Source organism: Athene cunicularia (genome assembly GCF_003259725.1).
Source record: "Athene cunicularia isolate RWA chromosome 3 unlocalized genomic scaffold, athCun1 chr3_part1, whole genome shotgun sequence".
NCBI classification, from domain to species: Eukaryota; Metazoa; Chordata; class Aves; order Strigiformes; family Strigidae; genus Athene; species Athene cunicularia.
This window is the reverse complement of record NW_020799097.1, coordinates 106,386,429-106,409,965: the sequence shown is the minus strand read 5'-3', so window position 1 is coordinate 106,409,965 and position 23,537 is coordinate 106,386,429. Positions and strand designations below refer to the sequence as shown.

General features: G+C 37.4%; 1 protein-coding gene across 2 annotated transcripts in view; it reads left to right on the top strand.

Annotated features, from left to right (window-relative positions):
• CDC42BPA (CDC42 binding protein kinase alpha) overlaps positions 1 to 23,537 on the top strand; it is a 194,326-nt gene that overhangs the window by 76,892 nt on the left and 93,897 nt on the right. For both annotated transcript variants that reach the window (XM_026845705.1, XM_026845704.1), the window contains 2 exons: positions 3,176 to 3,271; positions 7,979 to 8,127. In XM_026845705.1, the coding sequence (XP_026701506.1) occupies positions 3,176 to 3,271; positions 7,979 to 8,127 (245 nt within the window). The remainder of the gene's footprint in view (positions 1 to 3,175; positions 3,272 to 7,978; positions 8,128 to 23,537) is intronic.

Below are 23,537 nucleotides of genomic sequence, written 5' to 3'. Positions count from 1 at the left end.
CAAAGAGGTATTTCTCCCCATGACAGATGTCATTATTGTAAGTTTTATTATTTCAGTGAAAAGGAAAGGACCAGAAATAAAGTTCCGCTCTATTTTTAAATGTACCCTTTTAAAGTCAGTTTAAAAGCTATTTCTTTCCATTAAAATACAGTTATAAATAGGTTTGAAAGATTCTTTTCTATGCAAGGTATTAAAAATACTCTTCCCATGGGTCCAGCTGAATTTCTAAAAGTCTGAACCATTAGCCTAAAAAGAATTACAGCTATGTTTTTCCATGTATTTGTAACCTATGGGTATACAGTGGAAACAGAACCATCTGGAGTGAAAATGCATTAGAAAGCATGACCTCCAACAACTGTAACCTGTCATTTTTAAATGTTGATGAATGCATCTAACTTGTTACTACTGCTAGGGAAAATGACCTATTTTGGCTCTGTAAGCAATGTGCTGCACTAGCACTGAAATACACAGGAAGATCACACAGTTCAAAATTGCAAGACAAGTATATAGGTAGGTGTATATGTAAATGGCAGAAATAAGTTGTTCATATATCCCTCTATCAACTCTGTGGGAAGTGGGAGTTCTTTGTAAAAACAGAAGGGAGTATGTACTCAAGAGGCTTGTGAATGCCAGGTTAAGGTTTATGACTGCAAGCTTTGAGAGTAATTCTGTGCAAAAACTTTGTTACAATGAAATTGTACAAGTTGTGAGGTCAGTGTTCTCTTTCCTATTATAAAGAGCATAAGTTTTCCAAATACTTGCCCCTGTTGAAAACTCTGAGATGTGATGTAGAACTGGGGACATTACTGATACAAGGAGTACCTGAAAGTGTGCGACAGCTTGCTGTTACACTCCTAGACCTGTTACCCCGAGTGTTGACAACCACTCACAGTTATGTGTGTGCCACGGTGCTGCCAGATGAAGCTCAGGAGAGACCAGGACAAATACTATGCAGCATGGAAGCAGTCAGCACTCCCAGAAGGTGCTAACTCTGAGCTCTGAGGTCATGAGCACCAAATAGCCGAGCAGCCCAAATTCTTTGCTGGTTGAAGGCCCTGGTAACAGTACAGATATAACTAAGTTGGCTTTGCTGTGACAGAGAGTTGGATCAGATGACCTCTGGAGGTCTCTGCCAACAATTCAAGGAGACTGTGCTTAGGGAAGGTGAACTGTAATGTTGAAATAATGAAAGGCACAAAAAAGGCTTAATTTAAAAACATAATTGAGCTGTGTTACAATAATTACAAGAACCATTGCTACCATCTTTTTTTTTTTTTTCCTTCCATGAATTAATAAAAAGCCCATGAACCACTTAGACTTTATGGCTGTTACTGTCTCAGCTGTGATCTACTGTGGTAATAGTGGTTCCAGTCAGCTTTAGGCATGCTGCCAGAGGTGGGTGTCTAGAGTGCTTAAGGAATGCACAGCCTTTTGTTAAATCATGGCAAAACCAAGTGGAATTATATAAACTCTCTAGTAACTAATCCTGTGAATTGTGTTATTAACAAGTAGAGAAACTATGTGTCATTTATCCTTGTGAAAGCAAGAGTTCATAGTATCTCTCTCTGAAATATGTCAAGAGTTTACAAACAAGGAAGGAAAAAAAATCAAGCTGAAGCATAGAGCACCTTTTCTTCCTTCTGGAGATGATCCTTTCTCCTTCTCCCAACAGCAAGTCCATTTTTTATTTATTCATGTTTGAGGGTATTTGTTTAAAATATGTTTTGTTATTTGCTCAGATTTCACTGATTTATCTTATGCATTGTGCTATGATTAAAGTATACCATCTTTCTTTTTCCTGGTCTGCATTATTCTTACTCAGTCTATTCACCAAAACAAGACTTGGTATGGTTTATTTGCCTGGAGGAGGGAGTTATCTGTTTTTATTGCATGTATTCTTGTGCATAGCTCAATCTAAAATGATACTTTGTTTTTCATTCTTCACTCTCCAAATCTCACAGCCAACAATAACCATGACAGAGTTCTGGTATTTGCCTATTGGTTTTGGAAATGAAATTGGAAAAAGTGGGGGAAAAAAAGTCTTGGGTTTCCTTTAAATTTAGCTATCTCCTAAGATGGAAGAGACAGCATGTTTCATATCAATGAAACATCTTTGTGAAGTAGCAAAGTGTGATGGAAGAGATTATGGTCTATGTTTTTCTCTAACTCTCCGTCTGCCTTCTAAATAGAGCCCATAAAATTATTATTCTTTCTTTTACACTATCTTTTAGAGCTTTTCTGAACTAAACTGTGTGTTGGCTTTGCTATTTGGTACCTCTTATTTTCTTGTGATATTACTTCAGAACTCTGTCCCTTCAAAAAGTTTATCATATTTATCATATTTCTGTAGTTTCTTCTTGGCTTCTCATCTGTTTGGTCACTTTCCTCTGTTATTCTGCAAAACTGCTTTTGCTGAGGTGTTTTGTTCACTTCTTGGGGCAGACCTCCACTGATTTAACTGCCTTGCTGCTTTCCAGTTGATTGTTTTCTTCACATTAAATGTTCTTTTGTTTCATATGAACCTGTGTTCTCCTTCTTCTCTTAGGTATTCCTTAGCATTTCTTGACAGTTCTTGTTCCTCTTCTGTTCCACTTGCTGTGAAGGCACCTTTTGCCACCTGTGTTTCTTTCCGGTATATTGAGGCGATGTCCTCCTGGATGTCTTATCAACAGCTTGTATCTGGCAAGAGCAATACTGAGTTCTGTCCTACCTTTTTCTGAGCAAAAAGTGGGGAGAAAACCCCAACTGGTTAATGATTATCAAATTATGTCTACATGGAACTTATTGGCAGCTACTTTCAAATGAAAAGAATAACGTTGCTTATATGAAAATTCAATTGTAAAGCTAACAGCATCATGAGATAAAACAATGACACAAGACTCCAAATTCCAGTTCTTTAACTTCTATTGCAGTTATATAATGCCGTTATTGATTGTTTTCTTCCATTTTATATTGCAGTTCTGTCATTATTGATGCTTTATTTCAATATCTATATGTACACAAAAGATAAGATTATGACTTGGAATTTTTTGATTTGGGTATGTCTTGAGACTGTAGTAAATGACTTTTTAACTGAGGGGCAGTTTAGATCCGATTCCCCCCCCCCCCCCCCCCCCCACTTGCAAAATGTTTATATATTTCACTTAAAGCCTATAATTATTTTTCTCCCCTTCAGACAGCCTGTTTTCGAGAAGAGAGAGACGTGTTAGTGAATGGAGATAACCAGTGGATCACAACATTACATTACGCATTCCAGGATGAAAACTATTTAGTGAGTGTTGCTTTTATGTATATATAGATGGAAATGCAGATTCTTAGTTGTGGTCTGAGACAGAAGTATATATTTTTTATTTGTTAATTTTGTGTTCTGGACCACAGACCATGAGGATCTGTGATTTTGTGTGTGAGATTCTGAAGGGTGGAGAGTGGTCAGAAACCTTTAAAGTTTTCTATAAATACCTCAGGAATGCAGTGTTGTTTTCTAACCACTTTGCATTTGTTGATAAATGTTAGTCTTTCTGAATCTTCTGTCTTCTAATTCATCACTCCAATTGGTTTCGCAAAAAGTGCACTTACATAAATTTTCTATTTGATGTTAATTTTTGTGATTAACATTGCTGATTACTGGTTTACACTTAGAAATAGGGAGTAGCCCTGTTTTGAAACAACAGTTCACTTTGATTCATCTGTGATTTTTTTGAGGACTTAAGTCCACTAAGATGTTATAAAGCAATAAAATGTTCTTGCAGAATGGAAGAATACCACTAAATGGTCATAAATAAGAGTTGGAAGCTCTAATTGTAGATTGAAAGTGTCTCTTTAATATTTAATGTTATTTAGTTTACAAGTTTTTGAAAGACTTGCAAAATGAAGCTAATATGGGGGAAAAGTGCCAATTTTCTATGAAATCTTTCCCACTTAAAATGTATTTCGATTGTGATACACTTTTGATAATATTTATGTCTGAAAAAGTAAACAACTGTGCATTGACAGATTTTGCTTATTTGGGTTTTATTGCCCCGTGCTTTGGATTCTATATTATTAATAAGTTCTAATGTTTTCTTAAAAAACTGCTATGCAGTCATCATCTTTCTTTTCCCTCAATGTGTACAATAAAAGAAGTGCTATGCATGGAATACTTGCAGAATTGCAATGCTTTTTGCCGTTATATTGCTTTCTGTTCTGTCAGCTCAGATACTTGGAGGTTTTGGTGGAGTTTATATAGAAACAGGGCTCTGTGTTTTTGAATCTGACTGTTGACTTAAATACCTCTCAGCCAGCTTCATGCTTTGTTAATGTGGACAGTAAAAATAATCTCATGTTTTATGTAATTGTGATCTTACTATTAACAGTATTTCAAAGAAAATGTTATATATTCCACAACAGCCTGCTAGAATTTGTTTTAATCTTGTCAGTTTCCTTATTTCACTAAGCACAGAGCAGCTTCTGTTCTTTATCTTTGATAGTCTGCTAACAGGAGCTAGTTTTGCAGCCTGCTAGGGAAAAGAACAGTAACGCTGTTTTTAGTAAAATAAAATATAACAGAGGTGGGCTTTAAAAAAGAAAAAAAAATATCTGTGTAGATTGAGCAGTAGATGTGGTTGAGCAGTGGATGTTGTTTACCTTGACTTTGGTAATACCTTTTGACACTGCTGTAACATCATCATAGATAAGCTGACAAAGTAGACATTAGAGAAGCAACAGTGAGGTGGCTTGAAAACTGTCAGAACTTCTGGGCTCAGGGGGTCATGGGGTCCTGATCAGTGACACAAAGCCCAGCTGGAGGCCAGTCAGGGGTGGTGTACCTCAGGGCTCAATATTGGGGCCGACATCTTCATTAATGATCTGGGCAGTCGAATGGAGTGCACCCTTAGCAAGTTCACAGATGATAAAAAGCAGGGAGAAGTGGCTGATATGCCAGATGGCTGTGCCATCATTCAGAATGGACCTCGACAGACTGGGGAACTGCACAGGGAGAAGCCTCATGAAGTTTAATAAAGGGAAATGCAGTGTCCTGCATCTTGGGTTGGAATCCAGTACATGCTGGGGCCAAGTGGCTGGAAAGCAACTTTGCTTGAGGTCCTGGTAGATAACAAGCTGATCATAAGCCAGAAGTGCACCATTTCAGCAAAAAAAGCCAAGAATTTTCTGGGTCAGTGGAGGTCCTTCCTCTCTGCTCAGCCTTGGTGCAGCTGCATCTGAAATATTGTGTCCAGTTCTGGGCTCCACAGTGCAAAAGTGAGGTGAAGCTACTGAAGCAAGTCCGATGCAAGGCCAGAAACATGATTAAGGTATTGGACCATCTGTCATGTAAGGAAAGGCTGAGAGAGCTGGGATTTTTCAGCCCAGATAAGGGAAGGAAGGGTTGGGGGGGTTATCATTAATGTGTATAAATACCTGATGGGAAAGAATGAAGATAAGGGAGCCAGATTCCTCTCAGTAGTGTCTGGTGACAGGACAGGAGACAATGGACACAAACTGAAACACATGGAATTTTCATTTTAACACAAGAAAACACACTTTTACTGTGAGGGTAGTCAAACACTGGAACATGTTACCTGGCAGAGTTGTGGAGTCTCCATCCTTAAAGATACTCAAAACCCAACTGGACAAAGTCCCCTCATCAGCCTGCTCTAGGTGACTCTACTTGAGTAGATGATGAGTTTGGGGTAGTTGATCTCAAGAGTTCTCTTCCAACCTAAATGAGTCTGTCATTTAGAATTACATGCCCATGTTAAACTTCCACTAGTTACTAGAAGTTAATGTCCCTAAATCTGTGCTGCATTTTTCTCTTGGAAGGACAGTGCTGTTGTACAGTAGTATTTTGAGAAATATTTAAGACTTGAATAGATCTGGGTGATTGTGTGCATTTTTAGAAAGTATTTTTAAAGCTTTTTTTTTTTTTAAAAAAAAGTGATTTTTAAAGGACATGTATCACTGACATTGGATGGGATGCTATACGTTGACTGAATTGTTTTATTAAAAATGTAGTTGTTAAACATAGCTTTGATTCCTATGCATGTGCTTAATTTCCAATTCACAACCTAATACTGTGAGTTACAGTTTTAAGTGTTGGCATATTTGAGGAATTGAAGGTTTCCTTGTCATTAGGCTACTGTGTTGCTCTGGCAGAATTGGAGGTGCCGAGTCCTGTGTTGTAAGAGCCAAAATTTCGTCATTTTGATATATCCAGTAACTGAGTTGTACTGGTTTTTAAAAATGCTGAAGAATGAGTGCAGAGATTCTACATCAGTTATGAGAATCTTAAGAGGTTTTTTTCAATATAATTTCAAAGCAGTAAATTAAGCTCTTGCAGATCTCTATACAGTGTATTGGTTAATATTGTTCCAAAGGCTTAATGTATTTTCTAAAACTGTAAAACATGAGAAACTAATACTGTAGATCTTGTTTCAGAGGGAGCATAGGAACACCACTGAATAGAAGATACTTACCTTGTGTAAGGCTTGTGAACATAATTTAAGTTTACTATTCATGTCACAAAGCAACAGATGAAAAATCTGACTTTCAGCACATTTAAAATTTTGTGGAAATGAATTTTATACTTCATGCACTTGGAATTAATGCGGATGCTAAGGTTATTCTGCATCAGATTGTTAAAATCTTTGTTCATCACCTTTATTGTTATGGAAGATATGAGGGAAAAGAAACAAGTGTAAGATTTCTGCCTGCCCCACATCTTCCTTGCAGCTGGTATCATTTTGCAGAATTTTTTCCACATTTCTTTTTCTGAAGGTGGGAAAGACTTGAACAAATGAGGAGAACTAGTTATAAAAAGTCCTTTTAAGTTGCTTTATCAGAAGTTTAAATTGGAATATACATTATTTAATCTTTAATATTTTTTTTTTTATTTGTGATTCATTATACACTACTGTTAAGAGTCACTGCTTCAAATGTGTATATATACTGCCTTACTGGAACTCTAGGCAAAAGCTTTCAGATACTGTATACGTTAGTGGGAAACTACTGTCATATCAGTGAGTGTTAAATGAGATTGCTTATAATTAGTTTGTTAGTTATAATTAGTTTTATTTTTTTCCCTTTTTCCTAGTTACCTTTCCAGTTATTGTTCCACAATAACTGGTCCACAAAACAAACTAAAATAAGATAAAAAGATATTAATCATGAATTTCCCACTTTTCTGAGGTTTACTTTTTCCAGTCATTTTGACCACGTCTCTAAAGAAATCGGCATTTTGTTTTGTCATAATATAGTAAAATGGAGAAATGTTCTCATCTCTTTAAAGTCTTTTTACCTGATTGAATGGCAAGCAGGTTTTATGTTTCATTAATAAATAGAAATCAAGGGTATTTTTTTTTACCAGTTTTAGACAAGGTGACTCCTTCCACTGTATGCTGGCAGATCCTGTATTATGCACAGTGTCAACAATATCTGGAATTGTACTGTGAGCCACTGGAAGTCTCCTAATCTTTGCCTTAATCTGAGTAGTCTAAAAATTTTACTCTCCAAAATAATTTGTTTAATGGGAAAATAAGTTGGTAGGAAAAAAAAGGAGAGGGAGGCCTGGGAAATTAGAGCCCTTATATGAGAGCACAAGTAAACAGAATTAGTGTTGTTTCTATAGGTCTGTGCTTTAATCCTTTACTCCTTTTGCTTTGTTTCAAAGGGTATTGTTTTTACAAGGGAATCCAGAGTATATGAATATTTTATGTTTGGTGATGGGACAGTGGGTGAAGCTGATACTATTTTGTCATGAGGCTTACTGTAGTTGGGGAGGTATAAATATGAAACATGTTCAAGTAGGTTAAATAGTAAAATGAGGCTGAACCAGCTACTTTTTATCAGAAGATCTAAGCTTCTTGGTTAGCTTTTTTTAATGCCCATAATAATTTTTGCAATAAAATTTTATGCTTAAGTTAGTTTTCAGTCTCTGATTCACTCAATAAATTGGTTGTTTCCTCCCCCCGCCCCGTGTTTTCTTATCATTCCCACTCCATAGTACCTGGTTATGGATTACTACGTTGGAGGAGACCTGCTTACATTGCTCAGCAAGTTTGAAGACAGACTACCTGAAGATATGGCTCGTTTTTATTTGGCTGAAATGGTGATAGCTATTGATTCAGTTCATCAGTTGCATTATGTTCACAGGTAAGTAACTTGAGCTCCAAATTCCTGTTGGGAGTTACGGGCAGTTATTTGATGGAATGAAAACAATTCCTGTTAGAGTTTAATCTAATAGCAAGTATTTGCTGTAATATTAAACACGGTAGACCTGACTTGCCTACATCATGTGGTTATCAAGAACTGTGGCTAACCTTGTAGCATATAGCCAGAGACATGAATCAATATCTGAATTCATGTGATGAATCTTGCACACTGGCATGTTTCAAAGTTAATGATCCGTAATTTATAAAAGCAAAAGTGGAAACCTGCTTGTGAAATATGATCAACTTTGAAAGCTTTATTGGAGGGTCAGGTTCTGTTTCTTTGATTTGTTCAATCTATATGGAAATTGAAAATACAGCATTGTGTGATCCGCTTTGGATTTTTTTCACTGTTTTCTTTTGGGCTCAATTAAATTCTTTAAAATGAAGTGAGGGCACTTTGCTAAATGAGTGGAACTATGTATATTGTGGTACTTATGTTTATCTTGGTATATAAAAGAAAATATATTCTGTTCAAGGGAAAATAATAAAGTTGTTTGTATCTAGTGTTTTTTGGAGTCCATGATTGATTTTTACACAAAATTAGTGTCATCTTTTCTTTAATGCATCATTCTCTACTGGGTTTCATGGTAGTTCTTGTATGCAGAGGAAAAGATTACGTTACAAGAGTACTTTTCAAATGCACTCAATAGGTTTACTCTGACCAAAATCAAGAGGAAAATTCCCAGTTGTTTAAGTTGAATCATGAAGTTGCAGAATAAGTTCATTTGATATGTCCATCTGTTGCTCTTAATCAGAGTCTATACTGGCCATTCCTTCTTTTACTGTTTCCATTTGGCTGCTTCACTCCAGAAAACGGTGGAGTTTCTTTGTCCAAAAGGTGTATTGTGGTTTGTTTTGGTTAGTTACTGGGTTGTGTTTTTTTTCCTTTGTGACTGTGGCTTTTCACGTAAGAGCTGTAGTTTAGGAGTGCTTTAAAGTGGGATTCTGCTAAACTGCAATTTGCTCTTCTGGAATATTTTGAAGTCTTGATAGTTTTGTTGAAGAAGTGTGTCTACCTGCTAAAAATTGGTCTTTGTGATAACACTTTGTGGAAAAACCCAAACAGAATATTTTCCTTGGGCAGTTTTCTTGAGTTTTGAAGATTTCATCTGTGTTGTTTCTGAGAAACTGTTTGTTCACTTAGAACTTGATGTGAAAGAGTCTTGTATTCAGTTTAATTGGGATTTAACTTCTACAGTGTGTTTGTGGGTGAACTGTTGAGTTGCTATCTCCTGTTACTAGGTGGAGAGTACTTCATGTACTACATAAACTGCTGTATTTTACCCAGTAAGTCTGCATATGTGGTAGTAACTCTTCCCAGAAGACCAGATGCCCACCATCTCTACCTTTTCCTCCAAAACTGATAAAACCCTGTGTAATTCAGGACTGTTTTATGTAATATGCAGCAGCTGTGATGTTTCCATCTTCAAACAGTTTCCCCAGGATGAAATAGATGTTGATGTAAAATTTTGATAGAAAATTCAGTACCATTGCAGTTCAAAACAACATGCTAATTATTATGCTTGCATATTTATTAATATGAATGCTTACCAAAAGAAAAAAATGTCCCTATACATTCCCAGTCCTTTGTTGTTTGATTTGTGGCTTTGCCAGTGAAGTTCCAACTTCTGAATATCACTTTGGCATTTTATCATTAATACAGCTGTAATACAACCCTTGTTTCTAAGGGGATGTTTTGCAAAGATTAAAAATGTAAAGAGCACTTGAGTGTGTGTTAAATGATCAGCCTTTGAAATGAGACCCATTCCACTGTTAGTTTTATTAGGGTATTTGCAACTGCTAAAGCAAAAGAAAGGAAAAGAAAACACATAATCTAAATACCTCTAATGCTCTTTTCCTGAAAGTTTAACTGTGGTGGCCACATCCTTTTTGGGGGTGTGTTGCACACGGGAAAGGACATAAGAGAAGAAGGAAAATACTACTAAATGATGGCTAATGTAACAGCTATAGTAGTGGTGGTATTTCATATGAATAGGCAGTATGCATCAGGATTTGATCTGAGTTGCAGCTAGTGAGCTAGAAGTCATGCTTTAGGCATGTTTCGTTCCAGGCTTTTGTCATACAGTGAGATAGCACATTGTTTTGGTTTGTTTCCTTTTAGTGCCCCAGTTCTTTCAGGATAGATTTTCACATTAGCCATACATAATGTTGTACTTCGATAATTTTATTTTTCCTGAATGTTTTTGTACCTTTTAAAAATTGCATTTCTGACTTTATTCTCAGTGTGCAACTCCCCTTTTTATCCACTTTTTAGTTTAAATAAATATGTGATAGAATGAGATCACATCAATCAAAACATAAAACTTCAGTAATTTTTCATTTCTGATCAATTAATTTCTGTGAATGAATGATGTGGTATTTTACCTGACAGTTAAATGATAGCTCAGAATGTTAATAAAATGGCCTTCTCTTTAATGTGTATCTTAGCTATTGCTATTGTTATAAATACACCAGCACTGGCATTACAAAATGACATTAGCTTTAGAAAGAGAACTTCATCTAAGTTAAGTATAGGTACACAGTGAGGAAGAAAGTACATATGTATCTCTCACAAATGCACAACTTCCTTGGGAGTTCATGTAAAGCTTATACCTACCCCTGATACCTTAAATTACTGATTTGTACTAATGAAGTGATGCCTGCTTGTAGGCCAAGGTTAAATATTGTCTTGTGCCAGTTTTCTGAAAACTGTAGTATCATACAGGGTAAGATATTATGTGCATTAGGAATCAACATCAATTTGTATTTTATAGATTTGTAGCACTTTTTTTTTTTCTTTGAGTGGAAACAGCCTCTACATGCATTAGTATTAATTTCAGTTTCAAGGTTGTGTTGTTACTTAGTTCCTCATGGCATATGTTAAAAGCTTGTATTTGCATGCATTATCAAATATTAACGTGTGGGCTGGAGTAAAACCCTTACTGACTTAAACTAGGTACCTACAATTTTTTATGCATGTTGCATTACCTCAAACATGTAAAATTTGTTTTTCTTATAACTGAGACTTTAACTCCTTAATTACTTTATTGGTGAGCCAGGTTTTCTCTCTACTTTATGTAAGGTGGAAATTGAGGTGTAAAATGCTTGGTTTCGTCTAAATCCTTTTAAGTAAAAAAGAATTTAGAAGGCCTGGTTGCCACTGATAGAAATTTCCCCTGATTGTTGCAGAAGATACCCTCTGGACACATTCTGGTCCTAGCTAAGCACACTGTGTGTGCCACCTGTGGCTTTGCATGCCCCTTTAGTATTTCTGTGCTGCTGCCTTTTGTACTGTCTTCTGAGATAGCCCTTACTTTAGTAAGAGTGCATGTAAACCTGTCTCTGTCCTAAATTTCATTTGGGACATTACAGCTTTTTGAATAGTACAGAATTATAAGTGTTAATGTGCTTAAGTAATTTTCATCTTGACTTTCCTTCCTCCGTCTCTTTGTTCTGTGCAGGTTTGCACAGTGATTCAGTGCAGAACGAATTTGCATCTAGGGAGTGTTCAACATATTTAGGCTCATGATCCTCTGGACCACTGCAAAAATATTCATTTAAAATAGTTTTCATATATTGGCACACACCCACGTTAAACAGTCTTCTTTTTCTGTTGAATGGTAAAACAATCCTTGCTTACCTTCTTACTAAGAAAATATTTTGGAAAGATTATGAAACACCTATGTTAATTATGCTTTTTGTTGGTTAAGTTTATGGGAGGGTAATTAAGACTACAGGGCAAGCTCTCAAGTTACATACATTTCAGATGTTGTCTTTTGCATGTGAAAAGATAGACGTACAAAGCATAAACACACCTACTTCCATAAGGTATGTGAGATTACAGTTAGCTTGATCAGTGTTTCTGAATTTCTAGTTGCTACTGTCTTTGAAGAATTTCAGCATTCTGGATCACCAGCTGCATTTTTTTTCTTCTCTTTCCATTTTCTTCATCAACTTCTGAAACTTAAGTTGGTGTTCGCTAGAACATTTGAGTTCTTAAAATGTAGAGCAGCAGAATTCTCTGTGGAAGTGACATCCTTTCTGAAAAATATTGAACATAAGGGAATAAATCCGTTAGAGGGATAAAAGAACTATCTATTCCCTATCAAGCCAGACTCTTCTTTGCTTTTAACAAGAAGGTACTATTTATCCTCAGTAAAAATCATCTTAGGGACATCCCTGGAATATTTACTGCAGTTAGCAAGCAGCTGAAATCTGGGATTCTTTGTAGGATGCATTTCACTTTCAACTATAAGTTTTGGTGCCAGCATATCCATTTTTGACTTGCTGAATAAGTGGTTTTCTGTCTTCTGGGTGTATCCTATCTTTCCTGATCGTTAATTTGCTTAAGTGGAAAATTTGGGGGTGGAAGGCCCATCTAGGGAGTTAGCTGCATTGCGTGGTATGTCTGCATTGAGTTGGCACAAGGATGAGCCAAGCGCTCTGGCCTTTGGTAAAGTGAACCGTAATTGTGGGTTTGAAAGAAAGCAACAACATATTTTAAGTGTTTACCAAACTTTGCAACAGACATAATGGTGAACACACACATGAAGATGTCCTTACAAAGTGCTGAGTGTGAAGGAAATGGGGCTAGAAAAATAAGGAAAAAACAACGTAAGATTATTTTGATAGTCTGCTGAAAATGCATTGCTTTGAAATGTTGCATGGTTTAGTTTTACATGGAAAACTGCAGGACAAAAAGTTATTTTAGTGAGTATTTGGTAAGCTAGTGCTTCCTTACAAAGTATTCCTTTACATAGGTAGGAGAGAGAGCTCTGTGAGACTAGGCTCTGTGTTTCCTCTCCATTTTTCCACTGAGGAGGGGCTGGAAACAGAGGTCATCTTTACAGACTCCATGCTTTTGTCTGCCCTGTGACTCTATACGTTATAAACGCTGGCAGCTGCTCCCATAGTACCCCCTCAGGGTGGCATCTGACCTGCAGTGAAGACTGTATGAGGTTAATGCTGTTTGACTAGAATTTGTTAGTAGGATTTCTGAAGGAGCCTGTGATGACCTAGAAGTATTTTGGAATAAAAGACCCATATATGCTTGGAGTGCCAAGAGCTAGTGGATTACATTGGCTGTGCTATCATGTAGAAGGCAAATGTTTTTTTACAGTGCTGTGTCTAGTGGGGGTGTTAATTTAAGTGCAAGCGGTGTAATGGGTGACTGAGCTAGCACAGCCATCTGGCATATCAACCACTTCTCCCTGCTTTTTATCATCTGTGGTATTCGAGCAGAAGGAATTTAGAGATCCTAACATGAGTGCCTTAAGCAATAGTAGCCTTGAGTAGTCCTTTCAGCAGAGGTGCTTTTACAAACGTATCCTTCAGCCTTTTTTGTCCCATTGTTCCTCTCTCTCCAAGACCCAAGCTCCAAACATCCCTTTTGCTCTGCTGAAACAAAGGTTTGTGGGCTGTGCAGTGAACTGAATGAGGATACAAGTCCAAGTTAGAAGTTACTTCAAATTTTAATTAACCTGGGTCAGTTCTCCTATCTGCTTCATGGAGAAGGAGAATAGGAGGAAACTTTAAGCTGGTCTTTCAGTAAAATCTATGTTCGTCACACACCTGTTTTTTCCCCTGTATCTATTGAGAGGTACTTGAGATATCTGTCAGTTTATTCGACTCTATGATTTTAAAGAAAAAGGGATACAAGAAGCAGTTGGAGATGGGATATTTTAAATGTAGTTAGCCATAATACCCACAGAAATAAATCCTTCCCTTTTCACTTCTGATACCTACCTCCTAAGGGACAAAATTCGAGATTACTGTACACCCCTCTGTTCTTTCAGGTTAGTCCCCACCAGTCAGTTAGTTAGGGCAGTTAACAGCTTTATTAGAAAAAGGAGGAACATGTAGATGAAGGTGTTTTTCTTTTTCATGTGGATTGGTATATCTTCTGGGTGCAGTTGCTTGAAAGGCAGATGGATGTGAGCACTCTGTCAGATGGTATGTTTAGGTAGGAACTTGATGTGGTGTCATAAAACAGAAGTATGTAAACCCTTCTAGAAGTGAAAATGAGACAGACAGACAAGAAATAAAGTTTCATTGAAAAGGGTCCTTTTTAACCTTCTGCTGTAATGAGAAAATTCTTAATACCAGAAGTCTTATATGAAGAAAAAACCCCCTCATCTTGCCTTCCAAGTAATAATGTTTATAGCAAGGCTCAGTAGATGCTAAATATGGTGGAACTTTCCAAGAGATGCTACTGCCTCTAGCATAAAGATTCATTTGACTTCTGTGGTGTTTGTGGGAAAAAAAGTTGACATTAGAACTGTCATAGCTCTCATATGAGATCTGTTTCAGTGTCTTATGAAATTGGAGGTGTTTTCAGAATTTAATAACTTATTTTGAAGACAAAACATTCCCATTTGCAAGCTGTTTTTATGTGAGTTAAGCTATAATTTTACAGTCGTTCTTTTCTGATTATTTCAGACCTGGAAATGTTTTCTCCTACTACTTTCTTTGATATCCAAAATCAACATCAGGAAAGTAGGACAAAAACATATTCCTTATTTCTGAATTTTTAGTCCTGGCGACTGTGGTTCCGAGGGTGTAATTATCTCATTGTTTGGTGGCTGAGGATAGAGTTGGTAATTAATACTTTCAGTAATTTTGTTCTTGTTTGTAAATTTCAGAACGATGCAGACAGAAATGAGGATGGCAGTTGTGTGATGGAGTCTTAATTTTTCTCAAGTTTTTTGTTACTTTAGAAGGAGACTAACTGCCTCATGTTTTGTCTTCTACAGACTTTCCATTTCATTATCTCTTTGTGAACACGGTATTTATTTCAGAACTACCTACTTTCATAGTGTTTTAAATTCTCATTTATTAATACCCTGTGTGTTCCTCAGGTTCCTCTTTAGAATGCCTTTTTTTAATTTATGATTATGGGCCCTTTTGTTTCTTCCTGTTTGAAATACAATTGGGTTTATGTTCAGCAAGGCCAAGTGCAAGGTCCTGCACATGGTTGGGCCAGTCCCAAGCACAAATACAGGCTAGCCGAAGAGTGAATTGAGAGCAGCCCTGTGGAGAAAGACTTGGAGGTGTTGGATGGAAAACTGTCTATGAGCCAGAAATGTACACTTACAGTCCAGAAAGCCAGCAGTATCCTGGGCTGCAACAAGAGGAATGTGGCCAGCAGTCAAGGGAGGTGATCCTCACTCTCACCGCTCTAGTGAGACCCCACCTGCAGTGCTGTGTCCAGCTCTGGGGCCCCCAACATGAGAAGGACATAGACTTGTTGGAGCGGGTCCAGAGGAGGACACAAAGATGATCAGGGGCTGGAGCCATCTCCCTTATGAGGACAGGCTGAGAGAGTTGGGGTTGTTCAGCCTGGAGAAGAGAAGGCTCAGGGGAGACCTTACCGACGCCTTCCAGTACTTAAAGGGGGCTACAGGAAAGATGGAGAGGGACCTTTCACATGGGCGTGTAGTGGCAGGATGAGGGATAATAGCTTTAAACTGAAAGAGGGTAAATTTTGATTAGATAAAAGGAAGAAATTCTTTATTGTGAGGGTGGTTGAGGCACTGAAACAGGTTGCCCAGAGCAGTGGTGGCTGCCCGCTCCCTGGCAGTGTTCAAGGCCAGGCTGGATGGGGCTTTGGGCAACCTGGTCTAGTAGAAGGTGTTCCTGCCCATGGCAGGGGGTTTGGAACTAGCTGATCTTTAAGGTCCCTTCCAACCCAAACCATTCTATGATTCTTAGATTAGATCAGATTAGAAGCTGCACAGGACAAATTCGCTATCATCATCTGAATTTGAGTGCCATGTAGATTTGTCATTGCATAAATAAGCAATAATAACTTGACTTTACTGTTTGATATTACTGCAGTGTTAGTATAAAACCATAACATTGGGATACTTGAACCATTGTCTTTCACTTAGTTTCTTGCTCGAGCATTCTTCCCAGTATTTAATGTATTTGGAGTGAGAATATCTTCATCATCTTGAACTTTCAGATCTGACAATTAGAAATCTGGTGTTTGAATTTCTGAATTAAAATGCTGTTGCCCCAACCATTAAATGTAATACTTGCTTTTCTTCATAGTAAATTTAAGATATCCTTAATTATAATAAGATATCAGTGCAAGAATCTGATTCCTGAAAGGCCAGTTGAGGAAGTATCAGACCAAATAACGTTGTGTACATAGAAGCTGTTCTACTGTAAGCATTTCCCTGTTATTTTCCTAGAAGAGCTGTTGTATTGTTAGAGGAGTCTACCCCATGTTCTTTTTTAATAACAGAAAAATATTGCTAGGGTTTAGCTTCTTACATGAGAAAAAAAAATAGGTTCCTTAACATCCTGCAAATTAGAATACTGCTTACAAAGCAGATGCTTGCATAAGGTCATGTTTGGTTCAGTTATGGAAGGCTTCGTGGTTGGGGTCAGGGAAGCAAGACCTTGTGGAGCTTTATCTGAAAAGTTGTATTAAAATCTTTATTGACTCAGGTGCTGTGATGTTTATGCTGTTCAGTTTTTCTTTATTAGCTATTGGGGGGCAGCCTTTAGCGTTTCCTCATGCAGCAGGAAGCAGTGATATTACTGCCACTGTAACTCAGTAATTTTTAATCAGATATAGTGTGTAAAGTCCAGGAAAAGTGCATTGGAAAGGTACGAAAGAGGGGAAAAAAAAAAAAAAAAAAGGAAGGAGGGGCTAAAATCTGATTTGATATAATGGTAGCAAAGTTATGTCTTCCTCATATAGGAAATTGAACTTGTAGCACAGAAACTTTTTTGAAAATACAGCTTTTTTAAGGTTCTGCTTAAGTTTAGTGTCTGAAAAGTCAGGCCTGAAGTGCCTGTCTGAGATACTAAAAGAAATTATGTATTTGTTTTATTTTTAAGCAAGTATAGTGCCTTAAGCTTTATGTTAAAAGAAAAAAAGTGTATCACATGCAACTTGGATACAAAGACTTTCACTAACACTGTCGTTTATTCTTGATAAGTGTAATTTTAATGTGTTTGAACAAACAGTGCACTCTTTATTTTTCTTATTGTTTTGAAAGTTCTGAGATGTTTTTCTGCCAAGCTACTGTAGGTACTGGATATACTGGGATGCATTTAGAACAAATGGCGTTTCTTCCTTTATAGTCTCTGGCTACAGTTCCTTCCTCAGTCTGTTGCTGTCAAGAAAAAGTTTTAGGCAGATGTTACAGTGCTTATAAATCTGGATCATGCTTGTCCATATGTTTTGTTTGTTTTCTAACAACAGTGAAAGCAAAAAACACATATCAAACTATTTATGTCTTAGGTCTGTTATTACATGGCATAGTAGAAGACCTGTAGACATATGCTTCAGATTTGGTCTGGTTTATTCCTGCATGTTTATTTGACTTTTGGTTGGAATATAGATTGTCTTACAGGTTGAACCTACCTGAAGACATTCTGAATGGGTTATAAGACTCTTTAGGATACACTTTTTTTTTTTCTTTCATTATTTCTGTTTTGTAAGAATAATGAATGTATTGTTTTAATATTCTTTCTCTCAAATTGTCTTCTTCCTGTGATTTAACATGTTAGGGGCCTATGTATTAAATAGAGCTATTGTTTTTTCTGAAGAGTTGATTTAAAAAACCTATAAAATATTCCCATATAAAAGTATGAAAGTGCAATTTTGATCTCTGTGCAGCTATCTTCTAGAAAATGTGTATTCTTACAGTCCTCAGATGCCAGAGGTATTACAGACTAATTTAATGTTGATTTTACATGTAAATATATTGGTAGGTTATGTTTATACAAGCACTTCACTTTTAATATGCTTACTTGTGTATGTGCTGCAGTAGTTTTGCTTCGCAAAAGAGAAATTGTTTCCAGAACAACTTCCATACTGAATAATCTGGTACACTAAAACTTTCTAGTCTGCAGCTGCATGTTAAGCATGTAAAAGGCTGTCTTAGCGACTGAGAAGAGATCATTTTACAGAGTGCCACGCGGATGACACAGTGATAGGCAGAAGCCATGAGAGCTTTACAAAAACAAAACAAGCAAGAGCTTGAAATTGTCTCATAGTGATTCTTGACAGTTAAGTGGTGAATAGGGTCAACTGGGCATCAGATGACATCCCATTGAGGTGTATGGGAGTTCTACACGCTGTGTCTGGGATTTTGAAGATAGCTAGTCATATTCTCATTTAATACACGAAGAAAGTGGAATAAAGGTGTAGGGAAAAATAAACACGGTGTGTAATTTCATGTGGTGGACATGTTTTCATTGTTGCAGCAGAGCAATAGAGCTATAGAGTTTCACTGCAGGTTAATTTTGTCTTTGACTTTGTAGGTGTAGTAACAGCCAAGCTACAGCTGAGAGTAAGTGGAACGTTTAGATTATGATTACTTCCAAAAACACTAGTAGGTTTGGGGACTGCAATAAATAAGGGAAGATAAGAAATCCATATGTGCTGTATTTCAAAGACTGGTTTTGATCATGAGAAAGTGTTGCAAAATAGAAGAATTGGAAAAGATAATGTTTCTTTATTTACACGAGTCTAACTCTAAAGACTTTACAAGTGATGAAGAACAATTGAATTTCCTTATCACAATGACCACTTTGTTTGATTTGTTTCATACTATTGGAGCTACAGTTATGTTTTGGCATGTGTTTGGTAGCCTGTCTGGAGTTTCTTATGTGTAAGTTAAAATTTTAGGGATTTCTTTTTCAGATCAGTTTTTGAAGTAGTGTTTCATGCCAATTTTGAGTATGGTCATTCTTCAAGTTGTTCAGTGTTAAAGTTGTCAGGCAACTTTCAGCTTTCTGGAACTTTAATGTAATGACAAGGATTGTAAATAATATTCTATATGACATTTTAGAAAGAACTTTTGTTCTAACTGCAGTGTTTTTCTCTCTGCTAGAATATTTCTTCTAGTGAAACCAAGAGCCATGGTTCCATCACACTGAAAGGGTACTACAGGTATAATATCATTATTTGGTGTACCCAGTTCCTTCTCTGTCATTTACTGTTGATAAGCTCTTAGTGTATAGGCGAAGTTTCTGCTGTTACACTCAATAGGCAGTTATTTACATTTTACACTCTTACATTTAATCTGATTTCTGTTATTATAGTCTTCAATTTAGCCATTTCTGTATGTCTGATATTCCAGTCTTCCCTGCTGTTACTGCTACTTTCCAACGTTGCGGTATCTACAGATTTTATTAGCTTGCGTTTATTTTTTGGCAAGGATACTAACTAAAATGATAAATCAGTTTCAAAACTGACCCTGGAGGATTACCACTAAATGTCTTCCTCTGATTTTATTTTCTCTTTCAGCACTATCCATTGTCATCTCTCCTTCAGGGAGTTCCTTACCAATACTTTACTTGTGCTGTCATTCATTCTTTCAGTGGTATTCTTTCTCATGTTAAAAAAAAAAAAAATCTATTAAAAGATTGTCATACAGGATTTTGTCTCAATTCATAATACTGTGATAAAAATTACCTAGTCTTGATGAATTACACATGCAAAGAAATTGAGATTTTGCTCCCAGTGTTTGCATAGTCTAACATGGTATTCCTCATAATAATTCTAAATATTATGTGTTATATTTAAAGAAGTGAAAACTATATAATGTTAGTATAGGCTAGATGTTTTCTGCTTGATTAATTGCAATAGCTCCAAATAATGTTCCCTTTCTACTCCCTTGCATCACATCGCTGGTATTCCTTTTTAAGAATGTAAAATCCCAAAAGGTGTGTAGGAAATTTATTACAAAACCATGATTTTAGCGATGGCTTTTTTCCAGTGTACCCAAAAAGGAAATTATTGTTGAGTTGCAACACTTTGAAAAACACTGATTTAGTCTTTGCTTATCTCGTTGCTTAAACCGTAGTTCCTGGAAAATAATTATCTGAGATTCTGTATTAATAATTGCATGATCACTTTTGACAGTCAGATGCTAGGAGAGTTGTGAATGCTGAAATGTAAAACATCATGTTTCCCATTTGAATATCATAAGTGGGACTAACTTGTGTCTTATCAAAAAATCAGAAGGGTTCTGAGAATGTCATGGGCAAGAAATGTAGCACTTGTGTGTTTGTAGTATCTGACTTCAAACTAGACCTCTGCATCCCTTCTCTCAGAATTAATGCCAGTTAAGGAAAGCTGATTTCTAATGAACAATGATGTCTGACCTTACCATGACTAAGATTTTGAAAATAAAAGTATGTGTCATCAACAATTATGCCATTATGTCAGCTCCATTAGAAACACAAACAAATGCAGAAACTGCTCAGTGCAGTTTCCCTGGGGAGATAAGAGTCACGTTATCCTGTTCTGCTTGTTCTGTCATTTTCCTACTTTTTCTATTAGTATACCAACACCCAAAATTTCTGTCCCATAATTTTCAAATGAGTTAGTAACTTCTGTACTCTGACAGTATCTCCATGAATGCAAAACAGTTTGCCCATTTCCCTACTTACCTTTTGAATGTGTTGCTGTAATATTTCTGTGTCACTGCCTGATGAAACTGTGCTTGTATCAAGATATTTGTGTCTTTATTCCTCCTAGTTTCCTGGCAAAACTGGCTGCTCAGGGCTTGGATGGGCACACGCTTTGCTGGGTAAAAAACTGTCTGGATAGCCGGGCCCAGAGAGTTGTGGTGAACGGAGTTAAATCCAGCTGGCGGACGGTCACGAGTGGTGTCCCCCAGGGCTGGGTTTTGGGGCCACTCCTGTTTAACATCTTTATTGCTGATCTAGACGAGGGGATGGAGTGCACCCTCAGTCAGTTTGCAGCTGACACCCAGTTGGGTGGGAGTGTTGATCTGCTCGAGGGCAGGGAGGCTCTGCAGAGAGACCTGGACAGGCTGGAGCCATGGGCTGAGCCCAACTGGGGGAGTTTCCATAAGGCCAAATGCCGGGGGCTGCCCTTGGGCCACAACAACCCCCAGCAGCGCTACAGGCTTGGGGAGGAGTGGCTGGAGAGCTGCCAGTCAGAGAGGGACCTGGGGTGTTGATTGACAGCCGGCTGAACAGGAGCCAGCAGTGTGCCCAGGGGGCCAAGAAGGCCAATGGCATCCTGGCTTGTGTCAGCACTAGCGTGGCCAGCAGGGACAGGGAAGGGATCTCACCCCTGTACTCGGCACTGGTGAGGCCGCCCCTCGATTCCTGTGTTCAGTTTTGGGCCCCTCACTCCAAAAAGGACATTGAATGACTCGAGCGTGTCCAGAGAAGGGCAACGGAGCTGGTGCAGGGTCTGGAGCACAGGTCGTACGGGGAGCGGCTGAGGGAACTGGGGGGGTTTAGTCTGGAGAAGAGGAGGCTGAGGGGAGACCTCATCGCCCTCTACAGCTCCCTGAAAGGAGGTTGCAGAGAGCTGGGGATGAGTCTCTTTAACCAAGTAACAAGGGATAGGACAGGAGGAAATAGCCTCAAGTTGTGCCAGGGAAGGTTTAGACTGGATATTATGAAGCATTTCTTTCCAGAAGGGGTTGTTAGGCGTTGGAATGGGCTGCCCAGGGAGGTGGTGGAGTCCCCAACCCTGGAGGTGTTTAAGAGTCGGATTGACATAGCGTGAGGGATCTGGTGTAGCTGAGAACTGTCAGTGTGAGGTTAATGGCTGTTCTTGATGATTTTAAAGGTCTTTTTGAACCCAGATGATTCTGTAACTGAATGTACATATATTACGATGTCTTGATGAAGCTAACAGGAAACCTCTAACATGTTAAAACATTTTGGAGAATATACTGTAAAATCCTAGATTTTAACTTTAATTTTGAGAGTTTGTTTTCCTGTTGCAGGTACTGATTTCTGTGGGTTAGGAAGTGTTATGTAACAGTTTGGCTGCACTTGTGCATTCAGATCAATAAGTGTTTCACAAACATGTTTTGGGTCTATTATTACTTCCCAATTCCCTTGTACCAGATCAATGCAATTTAACATGTACAGAATATTATTAGCAGCATCAAAAATTTTCTAATCCCTCTGTTTGAGAGAGAGTGGTGAAATAAGAGTCATTCTGATAAATCAGGCAATTCCTGTTGCCACATAAAAACAGAGTATCTTGAACTGGGACGAAGTTTCTGGTATCCTGATATAGTTCTTGTGTTCTGTTATGACTGAAATTCTATATAGCTGGTCTGTTTGAACATAGTGGAGTAGTTACTGAAGACCAAATGTACATTTGAGGGAAATGCAACTACTGTGTTAAATAGTTGAGATATGCATACTTGTGTGGATTCATACTGCAGGCTTCAACTTCATTTGTATTTTATGGTAATAAGAATTTTTGGCTGACAGTGTCTGATGGTGTGATACTAGTTTGTACAACATTCAGTTAGCATCAGTAATAATCTTATTGAGATTTATAATTACATTTGCATAATATATTAAGCAGAAGAACACTGAATACCGTATCTGCTGTGTGCTACTTCACAGGAGGTCAGAGTGGGCCCCTTCAGTAGGCTTTATTTAGGAGCTTGAAAGCTGACCATAGATAGATAAGAGGAAGCTGGAAAATTGGGTCTAGCTAAGAGAATAAACATGATTAGCTCAAACAGACTTCAACTGGTAAATCCTTGTTATTGTTCTTAAGTAACTGATCTTCTCTCAGTATTGCATACTTTATAAAAGTGATTGTTGTCTTTTGTCATTATAGTTTTTTAGGGTCTTGGAACAGAATCTTTTAAAATACTAACACAACTGATATGTAGATATGTAGGAAAAAACCCACAAAATTCTCAGAAGTTATCTAGAAAGATAAATGTGACTTAATTTTATAAAAAGTATATTTTGAAGTATATATCTGAATTACTTGCCCAGTCTGGTCTTGCAGGCCAGCTGATTTATGTGGTGCCAGAGTGGAGGATTTCACTTCAGTACAATATTTGAGTAGAATTTAACATCAATAGATGCAATTTTCAGGAGAGTGGCAGAGGCTTTTTTGTAAACGTCCAGTCTAATTGATATTTTTGAACCATGGTTTTATATTAGTATGTATTTATGACATTCAAATCTCAGTGTTGGGTTTTTGTTTTATTTGTTATGTTAAAGAAATGTAAGTCAGGCAGTACTTTCCCACTATTATATAGTTGTATACTCCTGAGCTCCAGATCCATGAGAAGAAAGAAGATAATTTATGTCGATATTTTAAGGAACGTTTTTAAGGAACCAAGCATGAAGGTGTCTGTCTGTTGGCTGGACAGGGTGCTGGGCCATCTTGTCTAGACAGTGCTTTTGCCAAGAATGATTGGACCAAATGATCCTTGAGATTCCTTCCAACCTGTATTCTATGATTCTGTGTTATGATTCTGTGATCTATTTAGAACAGGTCATCTCAAGTTGAGTACTAAAAATTCAGTATTTAAGCACTGTCCATTGCTTTCTGATGCATTTCTCTTTGAATCTGGGGGGGGG